The sequence below is a fragment of the Microcebus murinus genome, chromosome 25 (genome assembly GCF_040939455.1).
Source record: "Microcebus murinus isolate Inina chromosome 25, M.murinus_Inina_mat1.0, whole genome shotgun sequence".
Lineage (NCBI taxonomy): Eukaryota > Metazoa > Chordata > Mammalia > Primates > Cheirogaleidae > Microcebus > Microcebus murinus.
In genome coordinates, this window is record NC_134128.1 from 23,174,370 (window position 1) to 23,200,204 (window position 25,835).

The 25,835-nt window shown below is 42.8% G+C and overlaps 2 protein-coding genes across 2 annotated transcripts in view; one reads left to right on the plus strand and one right to left on the minus strand.

Annotated features, from left to right (window-relative positions):
* The window catches only part of NET1 (neuroepithelial cell transforming 1), a 36,276-nt gene extending 21,788 nt beyond the window's left edge, over nucleotides 1–14,488 (minus strand). The window contains exons 1-3 of the mRNA XM_012741253.3: nucleotides 14,296–14,488; nucleotides 5,892–5,958; nucleotides 1,708–1,767 (exon numbers count right to left, since the gene is read on the minus strand). Of these exons, the coding sequence (XP_012596707.2) occupies nucleotides 1,708–1,767; nucleotides 5,892–5,958; nucleotides 14,296–14,441 (273 nt within the window). The 5' untranslated portion in view covers nucleotides 14,442–14,488. The remainder of the gene's footprint in view (nucleotides 1–1,707; nucleotides 1,768–5,891; nucleotides 5,959–14,295) is intronic.
* On the plus strand, nucleotides 14,440–25,473 carry TUBAL3 (tubulin alpha like 3). Its single transcript, XM_075997590.1, has 4 exons — nucleotides 14,440–14,751; nucleotides 20,831–21,080; nucleotides 22,373–22,525; nucleotides 24,386–25,473. The coding sequence occupies exons 1-4, from the start codon at nucleotides 14,440–14,442 to the stop codon at nucleotides 25,357–25,359; spliced, it is 1,689 nt and encodes a 562-aa protein (XP_075853705.1). The 3' UTR covers nucleotides 25,360–25,473.
* The last annotated feature ends 362 nt before the right edge of the window (nucleotides 25,474–25,835 follow it).

Here is a 25,835-nt window from a genome sequence, read left to right on the forward strand (position 1 = left end):
GAACTTAAGATATATAATCACAATGTATAGATCTTACCTGGATTCCAATTCAAACAGACAAAAGGAACAAAAAACAAAAACATACAAGACTATCAAGAAAATGTATAAACACTAAATCTGATATTAAAGAATTGTTTGGGTTTTATATTGTTTTGTGAAAAATGGGCATTTTATTGTATTTAAGAAAAAAAGTTCTTAAAGATGATGAAGGTAATAGATAATGAAATAGTTACACATGAAATGATACAATGTCTAGGATTTACTGCAAAATAAGACAGGAGATGTAGGCGAATGGATAGAGAATTAAGACTGATATGATCACAGACTATGGATGATTGCTAGAGTTGAATTAAAGAAAAGGGTCATGTATTTTATTGTGGCAAACTATAAATAGACTATATTTAAACTATAAACAAACTATAAATAAACTGTCTTATTTCTGTATGTGATTTGATTTGAAGCATACCTAAAAATACTCAGCGTTGCCATTTCATACTTTTTTTCTTTAAATACAAGATATTTTAAATGCAACTAAAATTGTTTTCCAAAATGCCTAACACTTAAAACACATAATTCTTCTATAAAGACATTATATACTAAAAATAAGAAAAAAAACCTGGTTTGCTGGATTTGCTAAAATATTAATGGGCAAATTAGAGAGAGGGTCTTGCTCTGTCACCCAGGCTGGAGTGCAGTGGCCCAATCACAGCTCACCACAGCCTCGACTTCCTGGGCTCAAGCCATTCTTCTACCTCAGCCTCCTGAGTAGCTGGGACTACAGGTGTGTGCCACCACACCTGGTTAATTTTTTATTTTTTGTAGAGATGGGGTTTTGCTATGTTGCGCAGGCTGGTCTCGAACTCCTGGCCTCAAGGGATCCTCCTGCCTCCACCTCCGAAAGTGCTGGGATTATAGGTGTGAGCCACCACTCCCAGCCTTAGAAAATGTCTTTAAAAAGAAACCGCAGCATTTGCTGCTGTTAAACATAATGTCAAACATTGTTTTAAAATCTCATTTAAAAAATGTACTTTTTCATTATAATCTTAAAAAAAGACTCCCAAACCCAAGATGCTTTGGTAAAATTTGCCAACTGCCAAAAATGGGGCAAGTAAATTCCAAAAATACCAGGTTTGGGGACTTAAGTACGGGTTTTCGTGTGCGCATTGAGTGTTGGTTTATCATAGCTCACACATTTGAGGCCCATGGGACACAATCTGACTTGCGGACAAGTTGTTTGGCTTACATGTTTTTTCTGTTTGTTTTTAAGAAAAATTTGATTCAACATTTTAAATTCAGGATATTTCACATAAAAATGCAGATTTTGACAGAGCTACATGAAACAATGGGCAGAGCAAATCGGTGGCTGCTTCGTTCCTCGGGGCCTGGTGCTTTCCTGTTCCCCACTGTCCCTCTCCCACCTCCGTGGTTGGCACAGATTAAGGGCCAGTCTCCTTAGGCACCTGTGTCTGCCATCACTACTTACAGCCTGACACTGTTTTATGAGTGTTTTCCCCTTACTCTTAATGAAGAAGTAGAACAGCAAAAATAAGGTACCTATCAGCCAATATCATTCAGTTTTGCAGTTTAAAAAATGCAAAAAAACCTGCCCCTCAAAACCTCGGCACATTCGTTACTCTTATAGCACAGACATAAAATGCTATCTGCAGATTCTAAAGTGTTTTTCTTTAACAGCACAGCGGGGCTTACCTTCAGATCAAGGCTGCTGAGGCTTACAACATCATCATCTTTCTCTCTTCGTTTTCTTTTCTATAAGAAAAAAACAATGTCATTTTCATGCAGAAGGAATGCATTTTACCCCATTAAACAGACACTCTGTACAACTAAAAGAAAAAAAAATCACTTTAAAAAAGTTAAGCATTGGCTGTATTCACAAGGCAATTACTTTGATGAGGGATGCTCATAAATTGTCTCCAGCATGTGTACTCCCTAAATAGCTCCCTAAGCCATCTCTTTGCTGTAAAGTGATTCCACCCTATTAAAAAACTTAGTTATGTAAAGTTTTTCAGAACTCTTATGTAAGTCAAGGGCTGGCTGTACTAGTTAGAGAAAAAATAAAATTTATGTATAAAGGCAACACTTTTTTTTTTTTTAAAGGAACACATTATTTATCCTATGGAGGAGTCCTTTACTAGAAAAAGAGACATCCTTTTTTCACTGCCCAAAGTAATATTTGTTGCCTGAGGGAGGATTTATTCACTGGAAGATGAACAGCCATGTTCCTGAGTACTTTGCAGTAATCATTCATCACGGTCACTCAGCCCTGCTGCCAATGGCAATGGCAAAACTCTGTACATAGCTAACATTTCTGGTTCTTAATCAGTATTGAATAAGCACCTGTAAGTAACATTCACTCTCCCACATCTCAAAATAACTTTTCAGATTACTTGTGACACAGCCTAGTTCTTGTGAACTCTCAAGTGACTGGCCAGGGCTCGCTTCCAGTTCCTGGCCCCACACTAAGGAGAAACTGCTGGGAATTGAATCAAAATCAAGCAGGATAGGGACAATAGAGGAAAGAGAAAAAGAAAAGGCAAAGTCCAGATAGCAGGAGGCCGCAGAAAGCAGCTCTCATGAAACCACCACCCGGGCAGCTCTGTGCAGTTAGAGAAGCTATCTGAACCAACTCCATGTGCACAAACTAAATTTTGGAAATAGTGGAAAACTAAATTCACATTAAAATGAACAGAAAATTCTCAAGTCCTACACACAATCGCTCTGGGAAAAAAAGAGAACAAGGGACAGAATGCCATCCCCTTAGGAAATGAAGGCACACCAGGAGGAAATGCTAAAACAAGCAGGATAAAACATAGCATACTATTTCAAAGTCTGCTAAAAGACACTAAGAAAATGGCATGAGACATGAAAAAACAATATAAATCAGAATTGGAAAAAACTCAAAAAAGGTGACAGAATTTAAGAAATCTTTATTGATCCCAAGGTTGTATCCAGAAGATGTAGAAAAGTATGACTAATATGATTTCAGTTTTGAGAAGTCAACCAACCAAAAATCCTGCACCTGTGTATCTACCTGTGAGCATGTGTAACAGTCAGTAACATGAGCAAAATAGAGAGGGATACACGCGGTGCTGTTGGCAGGATCAGAGAAGAGGCTGGGGATGGCATTACATGGGGAAGGAGACGGAGGAACCTGCCTAGAAAAAGAGTGTAGTGAGGGCACATATATGACCATACTTATGCACTTATATGAAATTGTATACATGTGAGTATATGTATAATGAAATTTAACAGATTTTGAAACATTCTACTGTAATTTCTTTGAAATATCTTAAAGTTCTGTATTTCACATTTATCTCTTTAATCCTTCTGGAATTTACTTTTGTATGTGTGTGGCATGAGGTAGGACAGTCAGTTGCCCCACCCCTAACACCATTTGTTGAATGGTGCTCATCACATCTGTGACCCAGTAAGTCCTCATAGCTATGTGGGTCAGTTTCTGGGTTTTTTTATTTTGTTCCACTGATCTATTTATTATTTATTTATCCCTGTGCTCATATCACACTGTGTCTTAATAGCGAATACAGTAAGTCATAAGCTCCCTACTTTGTATACTGCTTTTATTGTTTTGGGCCTTCTCCTCTTCCACATGAATTGTAGAATGAGATCTATTATACTAAACTAATGGAATTTCTATTAAAACTGTACTGAATTTATGGAGTAATTTGCAGAGAATTGACATTTTTACAATATTGAGTCTTCCTCGCATGAATATGCCATCTCTCTCCATTTAATTAGGACTTCTATATTCTTCATTAATGCTTTCCAATTTTCCCCATAAAGGGGGTTTCACACATTTTTTCATGGATTTATTATGAGTTTTAAAAACTTATTCCTATTTTGGTAGGAGGATCTTTAAAATTATTTTATTGTTTATTGCTATTATGTATAAAGAGTCTATTGATTTATTTTTATGATTCTTATAGCCAGTAAGCTCTCATGCGCTCAACAGCTGCTATTAATATTCTCCCGGATGTTCTGTGCAGACAATCACTGTCTATAAGTAATGAAATCATGCTGTCTCTTCCTTTCTAATTTGTATACCACTTGTTTTTGCCTTACTGTATTGGCTTACGGCATTGCAAACACGATGATGGCAGTCTTTTTTCTAAATTTAAAGAGAATATTTCTAACATTTTATCATTATATATATTGTTTGTGGCGGGTCCCAGAGCTAAGGAAATTCTCTACTACTCTTGGTTTGTCAAGAGTTTTATCATAATTGAGTACTGATTTAAATTTTCCCACTGTTACCTTTCTTTCTGTTTTCTTTGGTTTACTCCATTGTTCATTTTCTAACCTCTTGAGTTAAGAGTCTTAGTTCATTAATTTTTATTCTTTTTCAAACTATACATTTAAAACTTGTAAATTATCCTGTTAGTAATTTTATAATCCTTAATAATATCCCCAAAGTTTTGATACATAAACCATGAGATATTTCTTTTGTCATGGGAGACTTCTACCGAAGTGTTTTCCCAAGTGGGATGTATCCCTCTCAGAGGGTAAGCAAGATATTGTCCCTGGAGTACAGGAAAAAATATTGGAACTTCTTTTTTATATATATTTTAAATTCTTTAAAAATGAGCTTTACTAAAAATTAACATATAGATGATGAGTTCATCATCACTTATAAGGCTAAAAACAATGATGATCTAATCTGACCCAATAAGAAGTCAGCCCCAAACTCTGAAATTGTCACGGCTATTAGAAATATAGATTTATGCTCACTAGCGTTAACCCGTAAGTGTATAGTGTGCTTTGAGACATTAGCTCATAATGGTAGAGAGAGAGTGTGTGTGTCCCTGTGAGTGAAAGGGATCAAGATGGGAAACGTTTTAAAGGAAAGTGCAGAATTGCATGAAAATCATGAGACTCTTGCCAAGAATGCTTTACTGGCCAAATAATGTATGTAATGGGTGTAACAGTACAGAAATATCAAACAAGAATGCCCAATAGAAATACATATTTAGGCCAGGCGCAGTGGCTCACGCCTGTAATCCTAGCACTCTGGGAGGCCGAGGTGGGAGGATTGCTCGAGGTCAGGAGTTTGAAACCAGCATGAGCAAGAGCGAGACCCCGTCTCTACTATAAATAGAAAGAAATTAATTGGCCAACTAACATATATAGAAAAAATTAGCCGAGCATGGTGGCGCATGCCTGTAGTCCCAGCTACTCGGGAGGCTGAGGCAGTAGGATTGCTTGAGCCCAGGAGTTTGAGGTTGCTGTGAGCTAGGCCACGGTACTCACTCTAGCCTGGGCAACAAAGCGAGACTCTGTCTCAAAAAAAAAAAAAAAAAATACATATTTAACACAAAAGAACAGAATACAAATTGAATATGTATTGCTGAAACCAACAGAACATCATCAAAACATATACACAAGTAATATTTGAGAAACTAGAAACAAAATCATTTTTTGCTATTTCCCCCAAATAAGAAAAGCATAAAATCATTTATCTATTTGTACATAATTTATTTATATGTGTATTATGAGCTAATAAGTTTTAAGTACAAAAAGAATTGATTTTCTGTGGTCATTTCATACAAAATTAAATGCATCTGTAGTCTTGCTCTAAAAATAATGAAACAGTCTCTCTATTTTGAGATAATTAGCAGTAGAAAATAATTCATTCATTACATATATATTATCTGCAATCAATTTACTTGAAATAAAAATTTGTTTCAGCTTATTAGCAGAAAAGGACTAAATTAGGCTGCCAAAGATGGCTGCAGAAATTCTGTTCCTTAAGATAGTCACAAGTACAGACCACTGAGCTATACCCTCTGAATGAAAGACAACCCAAGAATTAATTCTATCTAAAATCTGGACATAAAAAAAACTTGGTATCTACTTACCAAAGTGAAGTCCCAGTGGGTGCCAGGTGTTAAAAATGTGAAGGAACTACCTCTCCGAAGGGTGTATCTGATAAGAGAAAATCCAAACAATAAACAAACTGAGAATAACTTTTGTATAATAAAGCACTAGGCACATAAAAAGCTGTTTAAAGTAGTCTGATTTGTCATGCAATCTTAAAAGTTAAGAGGGATGGTATGCAAAACAAAACAGAACAGGGTATAGGTTCTGGTCATTTTCAGAATCTTTACAGTGAAAGAGCCTTCTTAACATTAGTGAACAGATTATTTTAAAAAATAATTCACCAAACCAAGCACAGTTTATGTCAGGAGCATGAACATGGTTCAATAATATGAAATCTATTAATATATTGCCTTAACAGGTTAAACAAAAAACAGCAAATAAATTTCCTTAGGCACAAAAAATTTGATAAAATTTAACACTCACACTTAATATTTAAAAAGGATACTTTTAACAAACCAAACCCAAGTGCACATTATTTACATTTTATATAAAATTCTTCTGATTTTTAAAAATTATAATTTAATGAAAAGCTTTGAATAACTACATTTGAGACAAAGGTCTCAAGTAAGATTAAAATTTGACTAGAATTTTGTTTTTTACTGTTAAGTGACTACTTTTCCTTTTGTGTTTTCTTTCCATTCAATGTAAAGGAATAAAGCAAGAGAATCCTGTGAGAAAACATGTCTCTACCTTTCTAAAATAGAAACTAGTATGTTTATAAAATATAAACCTCTGCGTTTATAATCACAAAATGTAGCTAGGAGACAGTGTATAAGCTATACTTATTGTTACTCACTTCAGATGTAAACAAATGTTGGATGAACAGAGATTTTTTTCCCTTGTGGAAACAAAGACCAACCAAGTGAGCAAAGCAAAGGCTACTTATTAAGAGCTTGCTTTGCAGAAAAGGAGGTAACTTAAAAAAAAAAAAAAGATAAAAAATTTAATGTTTTTATACTTTTTTTTTTAAATTTTCTCTTTAAAAAAAAAAAGCTTGCTGGAGCAAGAGAGTCAGCTAGTCACTTGCGTTTGGTAGAGCAGTGTGAAGCTTCATAGTGGAAAGGAAGGCTCAGGTACGTCTTGATTGGCGGTTGTTGGCTGGGGAAGCTGTAGGCACTAATTAGAAAGGGGGCAGTCTACTGTGATTGGTCTAGAGGATGGGGGTGGGGATATTTGGCTTTCTATGGCTACTTCTAATTGGGAAGCAGGACAAAAATTAGGATGCTGGTAGTTATTAATGACGTCCTGGCCATTTTAGGCCAATTGTTAAAGGAGCTATTCTTTTGCTTCTTGGATTATCAGGTCCATTGTCCATCTTACATTTGTCCTGTCAACACTGACTCTCATGGTCATTGTCTGCTATAGGTTATAGAAACACCACTGATGTCTGTCTTTCCTGCAAAAATTTACACGCTTAAATGAAATATTAATACAAGGGCTTCTGTAGTTTTCTAAGCTAAATATTAAAGCAGAAGTTTAAATTTGACAAGGAACACAAAGGAAAATGGCTATACAGAGAAAGAGGAGGTCAGGAAGGCTTTCACAGAAGAATTAACACTTAAGTAATACTAGGTATTACTGAATCTGAACGAGAAATAGCAGTTAGCAAAGCATTTATAGGTAGAGTGAAATGAGGCATTTGGGAAACTGGAAGTAGTTCCTTATGTTAGAGTACCAAAAGAAATAAGGGCTAAGATCATCATGAAAGGCCTCACTTGCTACACTCAGAGTATGGAATTGGTCTTGAATTCGTGTGGCAGCTACTGAGTTCTACGAAACATGAAGGATGGGTTGGAAGAAGGCAAGACTGCTCAGGAAGACCAGTTAGGCGGCAGTGCTGATATTGCCTACAACAGAGGACAGGGGGCTGTGGCAATGGTAACTAGGTTAGAGAGAAGCAGATTTTGAGCCGATTTGTTCAGCGACAACATTGGTGGGACGGACTTTTCCTTTTCCTCCCTATACCTGTTCAGTTGCTGCCAAGGTTCCTGATATGGGGAAATATGATTTAATAGATACAGAGACATATTAAGGTATTTAGAAATTAGAAATAGATGCAAAGAGATATTAAGACATTTAAAGCAAACGTTTCCTCAATAATTACTAGGGAAAGATCAAAATATAATAAGACTCATTACTCATGGAACTCAAAACTTTTTTTTGAGGGCCTCTTTAGTGAAGCAAAAGAACTTTAAGGAACTGATTATCCCAACTTTTCTTGTCACTGCAGAAGAGTCAAGCAACAATAAAGAAAATGGTATATATATTTTTTTTAATAAAACACTGGAACAAGGTATTAAAGTTAAACAAAAAAGTTGTGTGAAATAAATTATAATTCATATCACAAGATACATGGTATACTATTATAAACAAATGGTAAAAGATCATGAGGAAGACAGGACCTCAAGACCATGCGAGTCCACTCAACACCCTTTTTAAAAACACTGCTGTAGGAAAGCGCCACCGTATACAACCTGGGTAAAAAGAGCCATCAGTGACCACTGGGTTGAGAAGCAGCAATTATGATCTCTCCAAAGATTACTTTTACTCTAATACAAATATACATTATAAAGTAGTATTCACAGTGGTACTTAAAATGTTCAGTAAATACTTCCTTTCAGGTATAAGACAAGTGTTAGGGGGAATAACAAAGCCAAAGCTATTAATTTCTTTACTCTCTACTAGCAATGGCCACACTGACCTCAGAATGAATTTGATGCCTGAAAGCTGGAAAGAAAAATAGCTTTTAGGAATCTTAAAAAGGTTAACAAACTGGAAAAATATTTCCAACTGGATGGTAAAATACTTTCCAGCACTATCTAATCAGCTTTACAGTAATGCTATTTTCTCTCATTTCAATAACAAGTTCCTATTTATTTTGAATGCACATGGAAAAAAGGAACCCAAAAAAACAAACTGTGCCCAGAAAGTATGTGAGGCAGTGCCAACTTTCACAAATCTTGGAAAGACATGCACTCATTTTTCATAGGGGTCAGACTCAAAATATAATAGCTATTTTAAACCCTTGTGGGAAAAAAATTTATATTTCATAAAACATTAAGATTACAAGTGGTATTCCCAGAAGATTCATGGGACAACCTACTTAAACATGGTGGAGGATGGAGGGAACAATTGCTAAAGGGTACATGTTTTCTTTTTGAGGTGATGAAAATGTTCTAAAATTGACTGTGGTTATGTTTGCACCTCTCTGTGAATATACAAAAAAAATATTTAAATGGATAAATTATAGGGTATACATATATTTTTAAAGAAAATGATACTTTCATTTTCTTGTATGCTGTTTTTTCTTTCAGAGTAGTTTCTAGTGAGTTTAGCCAGCAAAAAGTTTTTTAATATATACAATCCTTTTGCTTATGATTACTGCTTCTAATATGGTGCTTAAACAGTTGTTTCTTGCTCCATTATTGATACTATCTTGTCATATTTTGTATATTCTTGTAGATGATCTTGCCATCTTTTCTGGATAATGGAATATAGGTCACTTCATTATTCCCTATTTTCCCTCCATGGTTCTTCTAACTTCATCATTCTCCTCATGCTGCCTATGTCACTACCCTTTTGTCACAAAATATCATTTCCTACCTCACACAAAAAATAGCAACCTGGTGGGAAAGCCCTCGAATTCCTGCTCACAACCCACCCCATTCCCCAAACTTATCTATGACTGTATCATCATCCATAGCTCCTTGCCTAGGCTAAATTCTCTACCTCTAATTTGGATTCCATCCTTTTCTGCCTTCTTGAATCCTTGCTTAATCATTTCTCTCCTGTCTCTTCTACCTCTCCTTTTACTTATTTCTCTCAGCACATCAAGTTTATCCCTTCTTGAGAGTCTGCCTCACAGACCTGTGTCCCCTTCTTCTATTATTCTTTTTGCACTGAAACTTCTTGAAAGTGCAGTCCGCACACAGCGTTTCCTGTTTTCCAGCCCCACCGCCAGCTATCAAACATTCATCATTTTCATCTAGGCTACTGCAGGCTGACTTCCCACTGATCCATCATCTACAATCAGGATTTTTAATTTGGTATACATAGAGGGGTACACAAATCTCCTGAAACTTGATGTATGTGATCCCTTTTTTGGGGAATAGTTTTCCTAAGATTTAAAGAGTGCCATGGACCCCAAAATGCTGCTTATTTTTCTCATGGAAGACTGCCTTTTTAAATATGAAAATTTGATCCTGCCATGGGCTTGTTTAAAGTCTTACAGTATTTCCCCATCATATTAAAGATAAAAATCCAAACTCTACTGATACATACAAGGCCCCTTTGTGATGTGGCTCTCACCTCTTTAGCAAGATCTCTTATCACTACCTCCTCTCCCTCTCCCTGTCTTGGCCTCCTCCCCTACACAACTAATTATGACACCCAGAACTCATTATGCCCATTTGCTTCAGGGCCTTTTCACACCCTTCTTCCCTACCTGAAATCACCCAGTTACACAAGCTCCCTACACTGGTCCTCTAAGACTCAGAGATGACCACATGGAATCATTTCCTGTTCTTTCCAGTCAGGACTAAGTGTTCTTTTTATCTGTACCCCTGGCATTCTGTGTATACCACTACAGTAACTTCATCACACACTATTACATTAACTTACTTATCTTTCTTCCCCACTAGATTATAAATTTTTAAGGAGTAAGGCCAGTATTTTCATCTCCATATTCCCAGTGTCTGGCCCTCACACGTTTCCTGAACAAATCACATCACATTCTCTTCACAACCCACTGCAAACCATTCTAAAATAACTATTGTAACTATTCTGCGGAAGCCATCTAAGATCAATATGCTTTTTTCATTGCCAAATGATTTTTTCATTTCTCATCTAGTTTGAACATTTCGGTCCTTACTTTGCTTGACCCACCAGCCACAGCTGACAGAGCTGACCATGTCCTCTTTCTTGAAATCTTTCTTCATTTGGCCTCCTAGATACTGTTCTCACTTGGTTCTCATCCCACCTCACCAGCTGCTCCCCAGACATTTAAATGTTACAAGTGCCTCAGGGGTTAGTCCTCAAAATCATCTTGGTTTATACTCACTACCCCATGACTTTCAGGTACCATGATTAAGTCTATTTGCTGACAATTCTCAAATTTATATCTGGTTATACAGGTGGGTTCACTTTGTGAAATTTCACTTATGATTCATATACTCTCATTTGAATGTATACTTTAATAAAATGTTAAAAAAAAGAAAAAAGTTGTGATGATGAACTCTTTAGTAGGCATCTCATATCCCAAAGCAAGCTTCTCCCCTGGTCTCTCCTTTTCTGAGACCATGAAAATCCATTCTTATAAACTCAGGCCAAAACCTTGGAGTCATCCTTCATTCCTTTAACTCCACGCTGCCTACCTCTGCATATCCTGCCAGCGCTACCTTCAGAATACATCCCAAATATGAAAAATCTTCACCACCTCTATCACTCTCATGTGATAGAGCTCAATTACAATAATCTCCTAATCGGTCTTCCTGATTCTATCCTTGCAACATAATAGAGTGATCTTTTTAAAAATGCAGATCTCATCATTACCATCGCTTCCCACTAATCCACTAAGTCAAATTTCAAGGTCTTGCAAGGCCCACCAGTGCTACCTGTTCTGGCCCAACCATCCCTCTCACCTCATCTCCTACCATTCCCCCCTTGCTGCACTGCATTCCAATCACGTTTTGAAGTTCCTTGAATACACCAAATAGATTCTTCTTCAAAGCTTTGCATTTGCTGCTCCTCTCTGCCCAGAACACTCTTTCCCCAAATATTTTACATGCTCATTCTTTCTTTATTTCCTTCGGGTCTCTGCTCAAAGTCACCATCATCATCAGAAAGGCCTTCCTTCTGATTTTTTAAACAACATTGCCACCTACCATGCCTTAATTCTCTTCACAGCGTGACCACCTGTTATTTTATATATTTATTCAATTGTCTTTTTCCCCCAACCAGAATTTAAGCTCCATGACAGCAGGGACTTCAACTGTTTTGTTCACCAAAATTCCCAAAATTGTATCTATAACAGTATCTGAGACTAGGGTAGGTGCTCAGTGGTTTTTATAAAGGAATGTAGAATAAACTTAACACTGCCTTCATTTGATATTCCGAAATTCTATTTTCCCTTAACTAGTCATTCCTGGTTCTCCTATTTCTCAGTCTCAGAGATAATGACTTCTTTCTCATAGGCTATAATAGGTATAGTGGTTTTAAAAAAGGTATATTCAGGTTAAGAATTACCTTAAACTTAAAACTAATAAAAATAAGTATCCAGTGAAAGAGTTGAGCTCCCAACAGAGTAACTTACAATGGGTTTCTGAATGCATTGTTGGTGAGGTGTTATCCTATTTCTCAAGCAGGAACTGGCATATCTAGGCCTGACTGGAATGTAAATTATGTAAAGGACTGTAGTGTATCTGAAACAGCAATGTCAAGTGGACACAAGGACTTCTGAAGAGAGGGAGATGTGGAATTGTTCTTACAGCTAAAAACTGGCAGGTAACAGTTAACATTTATTGAGAGCTTTCTGCATAGAGGCACTATGCTAAGCACTTTGCATTCACTATCTCACTGAATTTCACAATGACCCTATATGAAGTGGATGCCGTTACAACGCCATTTAACAGACAAGGATATATCCTTAGAGACGTTAGGGGACATCCAAGGTCGCACAACCTATCACTGGAACCTACAAACTCCAAGATGGGAAAACATGTCTTCAGCACTTTTTACCTGGCTCCTCCACCAGACAGAGCCTTCTGAAACTCTTAAATCTAGTGAGCACCCTTTCCAGACACACACAGTGAACACAGAAGGCAGAATGTGAAATGCCTTAATTAAAAGGCTAGTGGCCATCCTCTTTTTATGCCCCTGCACGGGAGGCTGGGACCTTGAGCTGTGCTGTGTTCACTTCACTCATCGTGGCCAGTGGAGGAGGATTGTGGTCTCCAGAAAACATTTCACCGAAACACTGGCTTTCAGGCTAAAAGCTTGGTGCCTGCTCTGCCAACAGGATTCATTCCTCTTTCCCTTACACCCCACCCTGCCCAGAACCAGTTGGGCAGGGGGCACAAAGCCACTGCTGCTTTTCCTACACACCCCGCGGGAAGGGGTCAGGACTGGATGGCCAGCAAGTCTGCCCCTTCTCTGAGGGGCTGGGAAGTCCTGGTCTGGGTCCTTGGCACTGATGTCAGCTCCAGGCCAGGCCCCCCCCTCGCTCCAGACCTGCCGGGGGCCCTCCTCACCCCGCCCAGCGAACTCACCTCCCCATCTCCCCTGACAACGGGTTTATGAATGCATTGCTGATGTGTTATCCCATCTCTCAAGAAGGAACTGGCATATCTAGGCCCCGCACTGCCCCCCACGCTCACCCAGCAACCCCAGGACCCCCATCCCCACACTCACCTCCCTCCACACTCACCCTGTTACCCTGCAACCCCTCCCCCCTTCTCACAACGTCCCACACTCACCTGCCCCGTCCCCCTTCACTCTCCTCCCCCTTTTACCTCCTACCCTGGCTCTCACCCCGCCCCCACACTCACCTCCCTCCACACTCACCCCATTACCCTGCCACACCCCTCCTCACCCCGCCCCCACACTCACCTGTCCCCTCCTTACCCCGCCCCCACACTCACCTCTCCCGCACTCACCTCCCTCCACACTCACCTGCCCGGCCCTCACCCCGCCCCCACACTCACTTCTCCCGCACTCACCCCGCCCCCACACTCACCTCTCCCGCACTCACCTGCCCGGCTCTCACATTCACCCCGCCCCCACACTCACCTGCCCGGCCCTCACACTCACCCCGCCCCCACACTCACCTCTCCCGCACTCACCTGCCGGGCTCTCACACTCCACCCCGCCCCCACACTCACACTCACCTGCCCGGCCCTCACACTCCACCCCGCCCCCACACTCACACTCACCTGCCCGGCCCTCACACTCCACCCCACCCCCACACTCACACTCACCTGCCCGGCCCTCACACTCCACCACACCCCCACACTCACACTCACCTGCCCGGCCCTCACACTCCACCCCGCCCCCACACTCACACTCACCTGCCCGGCCCTCACACTCCACCCCGCCCCCACACTCACACTCACCTGCCCGGCCCTCACCCCGCCCCCACACTCACACTCACCTGCCCGGCCCTCACACTCCACCCCGCCCCCACACTCACACTCACCTGCCCGGCCCTCACCCCGCCCCCACACTCACACTCACCTGCCCGGCCCTCACACTCCACCCCGCCCCCACACTCACACTCACCTGCCCGGCCCTCACACTCCACCCCGCCCCCACACTCACACTCACCTGCCGGGCCCTCACCCCGCCCCCACACTCACCTGCCCGGCCCTCACCCCGCCCCGCACTCACCTCTCCTCCGGCCCGGGTCCCAGCCCCGGCCCCTGCCCGGGGGTGTCGGCCGCAGGCCCCGCGGCGCCCTCCGCGCTCAGCCCAGAGGCCCGGCGGCTTCTCCTCCGCGGCCGGGGCTGCTTCTGAGCCGCCAGCTCGGGCTCCATGGCGCGGAGGAGGGGGTGGGGCGGTGGCCGCGTGCCCGGGAGACCGGCAGGGGCGGGCACGGTGCCCGCCGGCCTGTGCCAGGCAGAAGGCGCCTGTCAGCGGAGACCCGCCGCCGCCGTCATCCGGGGATTTGAAAATGGCGGCTGCGCGGCGGCCGGCCAATCAGAGAGCGGGCGGCGGTTGCTAGGAGACGCGCAGTCCCGCCCCCCTCGCCGTCCTGCCGCTGGGAGCCCCGAGGAGCCCAGAGAGGGGGCGCAGGTGGCCTGCAGGGAGCACGGGGAGCTCGCCTTTAATTCTGACTCCACCTCTGCAAGGAGGTCGAGAGTTTTTAAAAGAGCAACACTGAGTATGTCAGTGGACTAGCAATGAGATTTGCAGATTATGTGATTTTTCCCTCATTTTGTTTCAGAGTGAAAATATCAGGGGCCTATGGGGGTGATTTGATACAGCAATAAAATGAATATCATTCTGACTTTGTAGCTTACTCCTCCTTTTTGTTATATGGGACTACCAGGGCCCTGGAAAATTTGGGGGAATTGTTGACAGATAGGAGTTGACTTTATGAAGATCAAAAACAGAGACGAGTATAACTCATAATTTAAGTTCAAGAGAAAACTGCCCCAAAACACTACAGTGTTTTCGTTGTCTCAGAGTTGTGAGGAAGGAGTAGTACAAACCAAGAGTTTTGAGTGATAAAAATTTTATTTTGATTACTGAATAAATAATAAAATTGTTAATATGCTAAAAAAAAAAAAAATTCAAAGAAGACCAGAAAAGAGAGAAAGGACAACTCAGAACAGAGGAACATGCAGAAAGCACAAAATAAGATATTAATAGTATGTCTAATTGCTTCTCAGCCTTTTGGCTAAGATCAAGGGTAAATAGTATATCTAAATCTAACTATGTTATCATATCAAACATAATGGACTGAATTTTCCCATGAAAAGATAAAAATAGAAAAAAATTCAACTATATTATACTTGCGGAGCACATATCCAAAATAGAGTGCTGAAAGGTTTTTGAGTTTCTAAGAATGTAAAAATATGGGAAAAGACATCATTCAAACACTAACCAAAAATATCCGTATTAAAGTAGAGGTGATGATATAGTTTATCACAAACACTTTAAGGCAAAGCTCATTAATCTAGGTAAAGAGTCATTTAAAAGCGCTAAAAAGCTTTGATTCCACAGAAAACACGATAATTTAAAATCTTTCTCTATGTTATTTATAACATAGTCTCTCTCTAAAGCAAAAAGTGCCAGATTAAGAAACAGTAGACAAATCTCAAACATAACGGAAAATTTTAACACATCATTTGACATAATGGATACTCAAAATTCGAACTACACGATAAATCAGTTTGATTTAATGCATCTATCTAAAACATCGTATTCTTTTCAAGCATTCATGGAACATTTTCAAAAATTGACCACATAGCAGAATATAAAGGAAGTTTTAACAAATATGTAAAGAAAAAAATCATTTTAACTATGTTGTCTGATCTTGATGCAATGAATCGAAAATAATATATGTTACGAATAATAATATAAAAATTTTAAATGAAATAAATAATGAAAACCTAGAAACCCCCTGTACGTTTGGATGTGGTAGTGGTTGAGGGGCCTGGTTTGCTCGATTTATTTAGGGATTGTTTGAATCTTATTTAAGATAGTCATCTGGTATTTATGCAATAGAAAAAGCTTATTTGCTGTTGTAACAAAGTTTGCTCATACTCTTTCCTTTTCCTTGTCAATGCTTAATAAATTCTTAATATAAGGGGAGGGTTTTCTTTCTTTGTTTTTTTTTTTTTTTTGTGGGGAGGACAGTTTCACTCTGTCACCCTGGGTAGAGTGCAGTGGTGTCATCATAGCTCACTGCAGCCTCAAACTCCTGGGCTCTTGGAATCCTCCTCCTGCCTTAGCCTCCTAAGTAGCTGGAACAACAACAGGTGAGCGCCACCACACCTGGCTAATTTTTCTGTTTTTAGTAGAGACAGGGGAGGTCTCACTCTTGCTCAGGCTGGTCTCAAAACTCCTGACCTCAAGCGAGATCCTCCCTCCTCGGCCTCCCAAAGTGCTGGTATCACAGGCGTGAGCCACCACACCCCCCGGCCAAGAGGAGGATTTTTTTTTTTTAAAGACTCTTGTTATTTTCAACACAGGTATAAGTTGGAAGCAGATTTGGATAAGCACGAGGGAATTCATCTGTATGTAGTTGAGCACACACTCTACCCCAGGTTGTTCAGGGTAATCCGATTGTAGCTACTCTGAGACCAGAGATCAAAAACACTAAAAAGAAGCTGTACTACTTTAAGAGAAGACAGAGCTTCAGCCCTCAGGTGGAGCCATTTCCGGGCCCTGAGATAAAGCTTGGCTGGGGAAGCTCCTGGATCCTTCAATCATTACTCCGGCCCTCTGTCTCAGCATGGTAAGTGGCTCTGCCTGGTGCCTGTTGCCGGCTGATTCCCTGTGTTAGCAAATCCGACTCTTCGCTCCTGGCCCATTTCCCCAGCAAACAATTCTTAAAACAAGAGAAGAAGTTTTTTAGAAAGACATTGGTTTCTATCCATGTACCTAAGTTGGAAGCAGGTTTAGACGGGGCTCTCCTCTACTCACCTGTGGTTTTGCTTTTTTTTTTTTTAATTTTTTTTTCTTTTTTTTTTTCATTAAGGAGACTCAGGAATGCTTTTTTTTTTTTTTTAAAGTAAAGCTTTGTTGATTTGTAGTCATTCACTGACTTTCACTGAAGTGCTCAAGCAACAATTCCCTTTAGTTTTTACCTCTGTTTTAGGCGGAGTGTGCCGATTTTCCTGTAGACATCAGTTGCTTCCCTTTCAGTTAACGCTGTTAAGAGTTTCTGGGACTTCAGACTCGGGTCACCACGCTAACCTCATAAATGCCTGGAGGGGTAAAGTGCAGGGACATCTTTCTCCTCTCTTGAGTTTCTGTCTTGGGGCATGGTAATGAATGCATTCTAATGACTTTCGGTAATTCTGCTTTGGGGACTACCTTTTAAGACCCACTAGCCTTTCATTCTCTTCTGTGCCAGTGAGTAATTTTCGTTATCTTAGAATTTTTAGTTCTTTCATGAAAGCAGCCTTTCAAACTGCTTTTTTTCCTCTTAGATCTTCTTGCCCCATTGGACTCTCTGTCCAACATTTTTTAAAAATTGTTTTGCTTTTGAAAATTATGCCTTTCAACATGAGGGATGCTTGTGGTACTGGAATGTTCTGTATCTTGATTGTTTTAATGTCAGCCTTCCAGGTGTGATGTTGTATTGTAGTCCTGCAAGATATTCCCACTGGGGAAAATGGGTGAAGGGTACATAGGATCTCTCTGTGTCATTTCTTACAACTGCACACGAATCTACAAAGATCTCAAAATTAAAAGATTAACGTCCTAGTAATTCAAGTGAGCTTTATAGCAGCATTTCATGATGTGCTTGACTGATCAACGTGGACATTTCCTGGGCATTTGACAATCTTATACTATTTTATGGTGTGACTAATATTTTGATAGAGAGTTTGGACAAGAGGGAGGGAGAGGCTAAGAGAAGAATAAGGTGAAGATAGTCTTCTGATAATATACCGTTGGACGCACAGTTATGTTACAAACTCAGCCGCTTCTAAAGCCAAGAAGTTTATTGGGCTGAGTTTCTCCTGCTGAGTTTAAAAAGAACGAGTATCACTCTGTTGTCTGAACCACTTGCACAGCAGACCACATGAAGAACAGCAAATTTTTTTTTTTTTATGTTAGTGATTATTTTAAGTGGGAATGTTGTGAGCAAATGCCGCATCTATGCCTCAATTTTTACATGTCAGTAGCGTGCAGGCCTGGGTGGTAGACAGCTGAGGAAGTGAGTTAGTGAGAGAAGCCTACATGTAAACTTCACAAAAGTGAGCGGTTTTAATGATGGGGAAGCAGTGAACAGCCCGAGTGCCCTTCTAAAATTTTAACTGAAATTCAGGGAACCAGGTTTTGATCCGATCGCAGTATTGATATCTGATGACAGCATATTAAGTATTATATGTATTAATACTGTATTACAGTTTTAATACAATTATATGTATTTACAATTGTTTTAATGTTTTAATACATTTTAATGTTTTAATATATTAATGTTTTATATAATGTATATAATATGTAATGTATAATATATAATATAATGTATAATATATAATATATGCAATATATAATGTTTTAATATAATTATATGTATTTAATACAATTATATGTATTAATATTGTATTACAGTATTAATATTGCATTAATACAATATTATTGTATCACTATTGCAATACAGTAATTAATATTACTGTACACTATTACAGTAATATTAATACTATATTACTATATTAATACTATATTACAGTATTAATATCCGATTACAGCATATTAAGTCCAACAGGAGGGGAGAAAAATAAAACTGTGCTTTGCCGATAAGGGTATTCAGAGAAGCCTGTTTATGATGGAATGTGCTGCTTTGCTTTTGACGTACCAAAGAGAGGCTGGGGTATTCGCTGGTACTAAGTGAAGTGCTTTCTACATTGCATTTGTGGCTTTTGTCTTGAGAGACCACTGCTTGTCGCACAGAGAAGAAACGCGGTGGAAAGTTCTGCTAAAGCAGCAAACCTGCGTGTCTCAGGAGGCAGAGAGGGCTGCGTTGGGTCTGGTGAATCACAGAGACAAAGTGCAAGGGTCTGATGCCCCTGAACGCGGACAGAGTCCAGGCCAGACCGCAAGGGTGTGGCCAGCCAGAGCTCTCCCCCTCCCTCCTTCCCTCCCTGGCAATAGCAAACCGCAGGCCCGTGAGATTGCTGGGGACTGAGGTCTTTCTGTAGTCGAATCTCAGGCTTTGGGGCCATGCAGCCTTGTACCAGGGCAGAGTCGCCCCTCAGCTTATCCGGCCAATGGGTGAGGCACCCAGATGACTCAGAGGACAGTGGGTGTCCCTCTGTGGGACCCCTGCATAGACTTGCTCCCTGCACCACTGGCAATAAACCGCACCCAATATTAAAATCAGCAACTGCTGTCACTTTAGATTTTTAGGATTTAATTTTTTCGTTCCCTCTCTTAAAGGGGTAGATCGCTGTGTCTCTTTGAATTACCAAAATAAGCGTGTGCCTTAGGAAAAAAAAAAAAGTGAATGGTGATTTAAAAGTGGGATGTGGGGAGAGGGGTGGAGGCTGATGAGGGTGGAAGAAAATAGTAAAGTTTAGACAAGATAAAAAAAAAATCGCTAGCCAGATATAACTAACGTTATTATCTTGACGCATTTTCTCTTAGATTTTTTTATGCCTATTTTTGAATGTATTTGACATCATATTCTATATGCAATTATGCATCTTATGTGCTTTTTGCTTAGTATGGTATCATAAGCTATTACCATGTCATAAAGCATTTTGGGGAGGATAAACAAATTTTAGGGTTGAATAACATGCTATTGCATTGATGTACCATCCTTGTAAATATCTAACAATAGATGAATGGTTAGGTAAATAGATTGGTTGTGGGTTTTCTTGCTTATAAACTATAATGCTGGGAATGCCATTGGGTCTAAATCTTTGCATTTGACAATCTTTCTTTTGTAATTCATTCATTTATGTCATTTGCCTATTTATCCAGTTGATGTCTCCAGTGTTTTTTTTTTTTTTTAAATTGATGTCTATAAAATTTGAGCTATATAAAAATCAATTTTTATACACACAAATTTGTTATGGTATGGAAGTTTTACATTTTGGGGTTGTTAAGTCCATTGCATTTTTCCTTGTAAAATTTGCCACTGGCTTTAAGTTTAGGTTGAGTATCTATTCTTATTTAGAGAGTGTCCGAATGGTAAATGTAATATCTCAAGGCATGAAAAGATAACATTCTTAATTTACCTGCAGTGGGTTTTAATAACCGAAAAGGCTATATATTGATTTTAGTTTATTTTCTTTCCAATAACTAGCTAATTTTTTTTTCCTGGGTGAGTCAACCTAATATACACACATGTATATATATCTCACCTATAGTAAAAGGGTGAAGTTAAATCAGCTGTACTCTGACTTGAGTTACAAGTGCCTTTATGCGTGTGTGTGCGTGTTTGTGTGTGTGTGTGTGTGTGTGTGTGTAGTGGGTATAAATATATGTAGTCTTAGTTCCTAGCCTAGTATGGAGTAGATGTTTAATTTATGGTGTTGCAATAAGCTTTTTAATGGAATGTAAGCCTTTGGTTTAATTGTTCCTGACGCTTAGCTGTACCCTGGCTTTTGGTTTCCACGAAACGCTTTTGATTATCTTATAATAAATTTCTCGGTGGCCGTAAGCTAGCTTGGCTCTGCCATTTGTACCCAGAAGCGCTAAGCAACGCAGGTCCTGTCGTCCGACTCGCTGTGTCCTCTTGCAGAAGGAGTGCCTCTCCATTCACGTTGGGCAGGCCGGCGTCCAGATCGGGGACGCTTGCTGGGAGCTCTACTGCCTGGAACACGAAATCCAGCCCGACGGCACCATTCCCGACAGGAAACAGCGGGACCCGCTGGAAGACGCTGACACGGAGGAGCAAGCCAACGCGTCCTTCGATACCTTCTTTTGCGAGACGAGAGCTGGGAAGCATGTGCCCAGGGCACTCTTCGTGGACTTGGAACCAACGGTTGTAGGTAAAATAAATTTTACACTCCAGGCTACTCTTAGCCAGGTTCACGCTCAGAACAAAGAAGTCAACTGGGCCGGATTATCGGATAATTTTATTAATCTATTGGAATGGGATCACCTGTACCTTTTCCCAATCTAGAGGCGCCACAATGGCCATTTAGGGTGACCATAGCAGGACAAACACACCCAAAGAGAAGACTGGCGTAGCCTTCTTTTCTTGTGCGAAGACGTCATGTGAAACCTTGTTATCTGACCCACACAGGCATCATCCCAGAACACTAAATCTTTTCCTGAGCCCATTTGCTGGAAGAATCTGAAAATTTGAGGCATTATCTGCCTAATGAGAGTAGAATATTTGAAAATGATCCCAAAGAAGCAAGAACCCGAATAAATATTCTGATTATGGGGAAAATCAATACTATTGTATGATTATCAATGGCAGATTTTGTAGTATCTTGTGCAAAAACTCTTGAAACGGAGCTAGACAAATCCTGGAGAGAGAAGGGGGTCTTAATGACTGAAGGGAGAAGCCAGAGAGGAAGGTAGACTTGGGTTGATACTGTGAGTTGTGGTTGGCTTCCAGTTGACGGCTCTCTTCTTGGCTCGCAAATGGCCACCTTCTCTGTGTGTCTTTACGTTGTAGAGGCGTCACCTCTGAGTTTCTTCTCATGAGGGTTCTTTTTTTTTTTTTTTTTTCCTGAGACAGTCTCACTTTGTTGCCCAGGCTAGAGTGAGTGCCTTGGCGTCAGCCTAGCTCACAGCAACCTCAAACTCCTGGGCTCAAGCAATCCTCCTGCCTCAGCCTCCCGAGTAGCTGGGACTACAGGCATGCGCCACCGTGCCCAGCTAATTTTTTCTATATATTTTTAGTTGGCCAATTAATTTCTATTTATAGTAGAGACAGGGGTCTCGCTCTTGCTCAGGCTGGTTTCGAACTCCTGACCTCGAGCGATCCTCCCGCCTCGGCCTCCCAGAGTGCTAGGATGACAGGCGTGAGCCACCTCGCCCGGGCGGAAATAAGTTTCTGATGTTTTAAGCCACCAGATTTGTTGTCATGTGTCACAGCAGCCCTAGGAAACTAAAACAAGGTGCATGGTAGAAAAACACATTTTCAATTTATATGCAAAGGATTCTCCGTTTTCCCAGACTAGGAGAGGCTAATTGAACAGCAGGGATTGCTCTCCTGGACCACCACGCTGGGGCAGGACAGGGCTCAGGGCTCAGGGCCCGGGAGGACACCCCAGGGGTTGGCAGCTGGACCGGTCCCAGCGCACAGACCTCCTCTCTCCCTCTGCAGACGGGATCCGGGCCGGGAGGTACCGTGCCCTCTTCCACCCCGAGCAGCTGCTCAGCGGGAAGGAGGATGCGGCCAACAACTATGCGCGCGGCCGCTACTCGGTGGGGTCCGGGGTCATCGACCTGGTGCTGGAGAGGACCCGGAAGCTGGCAAGTGGCCCCCTCCTCTCCCATCGGCATCACCTGTCTGCCCCTCCATCGCCCCCCCCCCGCCCTGCGCATGCGTGCTCAGAGCCCGCGTGCACGCCCAGGGCCCTGCTGTCGGCTTCGCTTCCACCTGGTTGCAGGGGAAGGGGCCCCGAAACCTGCACTCTGATGGGGGAACCCCCAATTTCCCTTGCTTCTACGAACACAGCGTTTATCTTGCTATCAGAGACCTCCAGAGCACTCTAAAACTTGTTTTCCAGTAGTGATCGCTATTTATGAGGTTTACAAGAGGTACACCCTACCTGGAGATTAGTTACCTGTTATTAGTAATATTTTTGTTTTAATTTTAGCGTATTATGGGGGTACAAGTGTCAAGGTTTACGTATATCGCCCATGGCCCCCTCCCCCCTCGAGTCAGAGCTACAAGCGTGTCCATCCCCCAAACTTTGCACATCTTACTCATTGTGGTGGTATATACCCATGCCCTCCTCCCTCCTCCTACCCTCCCGACACTCGATAGATGTTATGCCTATTTGTCCACTTAGGTGTTGATCCGTTAATACCAGTTTGCTGGTGAGCACATGCGGTGCTGGTTTTTCCATTCTTGAGATACTTCACTTAGTAGAATGGGTTCCAGCTCTATCCAGGAATATATAAGAGATGCTAGATCACTGTTGTTTCTTATAGCTGAGTAGTACTATTATTATTATTTTTGAGACCAAGTGTCTTGCTCTGTTGCTCGGGCTAGAGTGCCGTGGCATCAGCCCAGCTCACAGCAACCTCAAACTCTTGGGCTCAGGCAATCCTCCTGCCTCAGCCTCCCGAGTACCTGGGACTACAGGCATGATGCACCACCATGCCTGCTAATTTTTTTTATTTTTAGTTCCCTGGCTGATTTTTTTTTCTTTAGTAGAGACAGGGCCTTGCTGGCTGGTCTCGAATGCCTGACCTCAAGAAATGCTTCTGAGCCGGGCGCGGTGGCTCACGCCTGTAATCCTAGCACTCTGGGAGGCTGAGGCGGGCGGATTGCTCGAGGTCAGGAGTTCGAAACCAGCCTGAGCAAGAGCGAGACCCCTGTCTCTACTATAAATAGAAAGAAATTAATTGGCCAACTAATATATATAGAAAAAATTAGCCGGGCACGGTGGCGCATGCCTGTAGTCCCAGCTACTCGGGAGGCTGAGGCAGGAGGATTGCTTGAGCCCAGGAGTGTGAGGTTGCTGTGAGCTAGGCTGACGCCACGGCACTCACTATAGCCTGGGCAACAGAGTAAGACTCTGTCTCAAAAAAAAAAGAAATCCTTCTGCCTTGGCCTTCCGGAGTGCTAGGATTACAGACATGAGCCACCGCCTCCAGCCCTAGTCACTCTATTATTGACAGTTAATTCTTCGAGGACCTGGGGCCGCAGACCCCTTGCCGAGCGCGGGTTTTGGGGTTTGGCACAATCACTGGGTGACACCAGGCCTTCTACACGGGCACGCCAGAGGGAGTGTAGAAGTGACGGTGCTTCGTCTGCTACGGCCGGGAGGCGATTTTGCTGCAATATTTTGCCTGCCGTTTTCTTTGTCATCGACCAAGGCCTGGCGCGTACCACACACGGATAGACACGCACAGGGCCTCGAAGGACGGTGGAATATTTAGGCTTTGCTCACAGTCAAACTCAAGGTACCACCCAAGCGTATTTCAAAGAGGCTGCGTTTGTGGTGGGTTTGACGACGGTAGACCCGTCCGTTCCAAAAGTAGTTTTCGTTCGCTTTTGGGAATGGGCGGTGTCCTCCCGGTCCCACCCAGTTCCCGGCTTCTGGGTTGATCTGGCCGAGCGCTCACGCCCCTCTTCCTTCCTTCCCCCAACCCCGCCCCAAGGCAGAACAGTGCAGCGGGCTGCAGGGGTTTTTGATTTTCCGGAGCTTCGGAGGAGGCACTGGGTCGGGGCTCACGTCGCTGCTGGTGGAGCGGCTGTCGGTGGAGTTCGGCAGGAAGACGAAGCTGGAGTTCTCCGTGCACCCGGCCCCCAGGGTGTCCACGGCCGTGGTGGAGCCGTACAACGCGGTCCTCACCACGCATTCCACCCTGGAGCACGCGGACTGCACCTTCCTGGTGGACAACGAGGCCGTCTACGACGTGTGCCACCGAAAGCTGGGCGTGGAGCGCCCCTCTTATGCCAGCATCAACAGGCTGCTGGCCCAGGCGGCGTCGGCCGTCACCGCGTCCCTGCGGTTTCAGGGCCCCTTGAACGTGGACCTCGTGGAGTTCCAGACCAACCTGGTGCCTTTCCCGAGGGTGCACTTCCCCGTGACGGCCCTCGCCCCCGTGGTCTCCGCCGACAGGGCCTTCCACGAGCCCCTGTCCGTGGCGGACATCACCGCCGCCTGCTTCGAGCCCTCCGGCCACCTGGTCAGGTGCGACCCCCGGCGCGGGAGGTACATGGCCTGCTGCCTGCTCTACCGAGGGGACGTGGCCCCCAGGGAGGTGAACGCCGCCATCGCGGCCGTGAAGGCCAGGGACTCCGTGCGGTTTGTGGACTGGTGTCCCACTGGCTTCAAGGTGGGCATCAACTCCCAGCCGCCCAGGGCGACGCCGGGAGGGGACCTGGCCCCGGTGCGGCGGGCCGTGTGCACGCTGAGCAACAGCACGGCCGTGGTGGAGGCCTGGGCCCGCCTGGACCACAGGTTTGACCTCATGTACGCCAAGAGGGCCTTTCTGCACTGGTACCTCAGGGAGGGCATGGAGGAAGGGGAGTTCTCCGAGGCCCGGGAAGACCTGGCAGCCCTGGAGCAGGACTACAGGGAGGTGGGGCAGAGCTTGTCTTGCAAGGACGGCTGGCGGGAAGGGAGAAGGTAGCCTGTCCTGCCTTCCTCTCGAGCCATGGCACGCTCAGCAGGCAGAGCTTCCCCTGTGGTTAGAAGAAAAACAGAACCGGGTCCGGCGAGCCCCTCAGTTCCACGCGCTAAGTTCATTGGGTCGGCGGTGCCAGCCACGAACACACGCGTCCTGCTCGGCCCGCGGGAGTCTCCTCTGCCGCCCAGCAGCCTGCGGAGGCCTGGAGTCACGTCTAGGGCCGGCTTTTGTCTCCGTCTTTTTGTCAGAATGAAAACCTAGATTTACTCTTTGCCTTTTTTTTTTTTTTTTTTTTTAATGGCGAGACTATGAAACTCTACATTTTACGCTTTTCCTGTGCCCGCGGTGGAAAACGGCACATGTTGACTATGAACATGGTTTCCCCGTCTCTGCATTTTTACACAGATTAAACCATGAGTTATTTTCAGGGTGGTGCTTTTTCTTCCTACAAATTAGTGCCGTCAGGTCCCAGTTTGTTT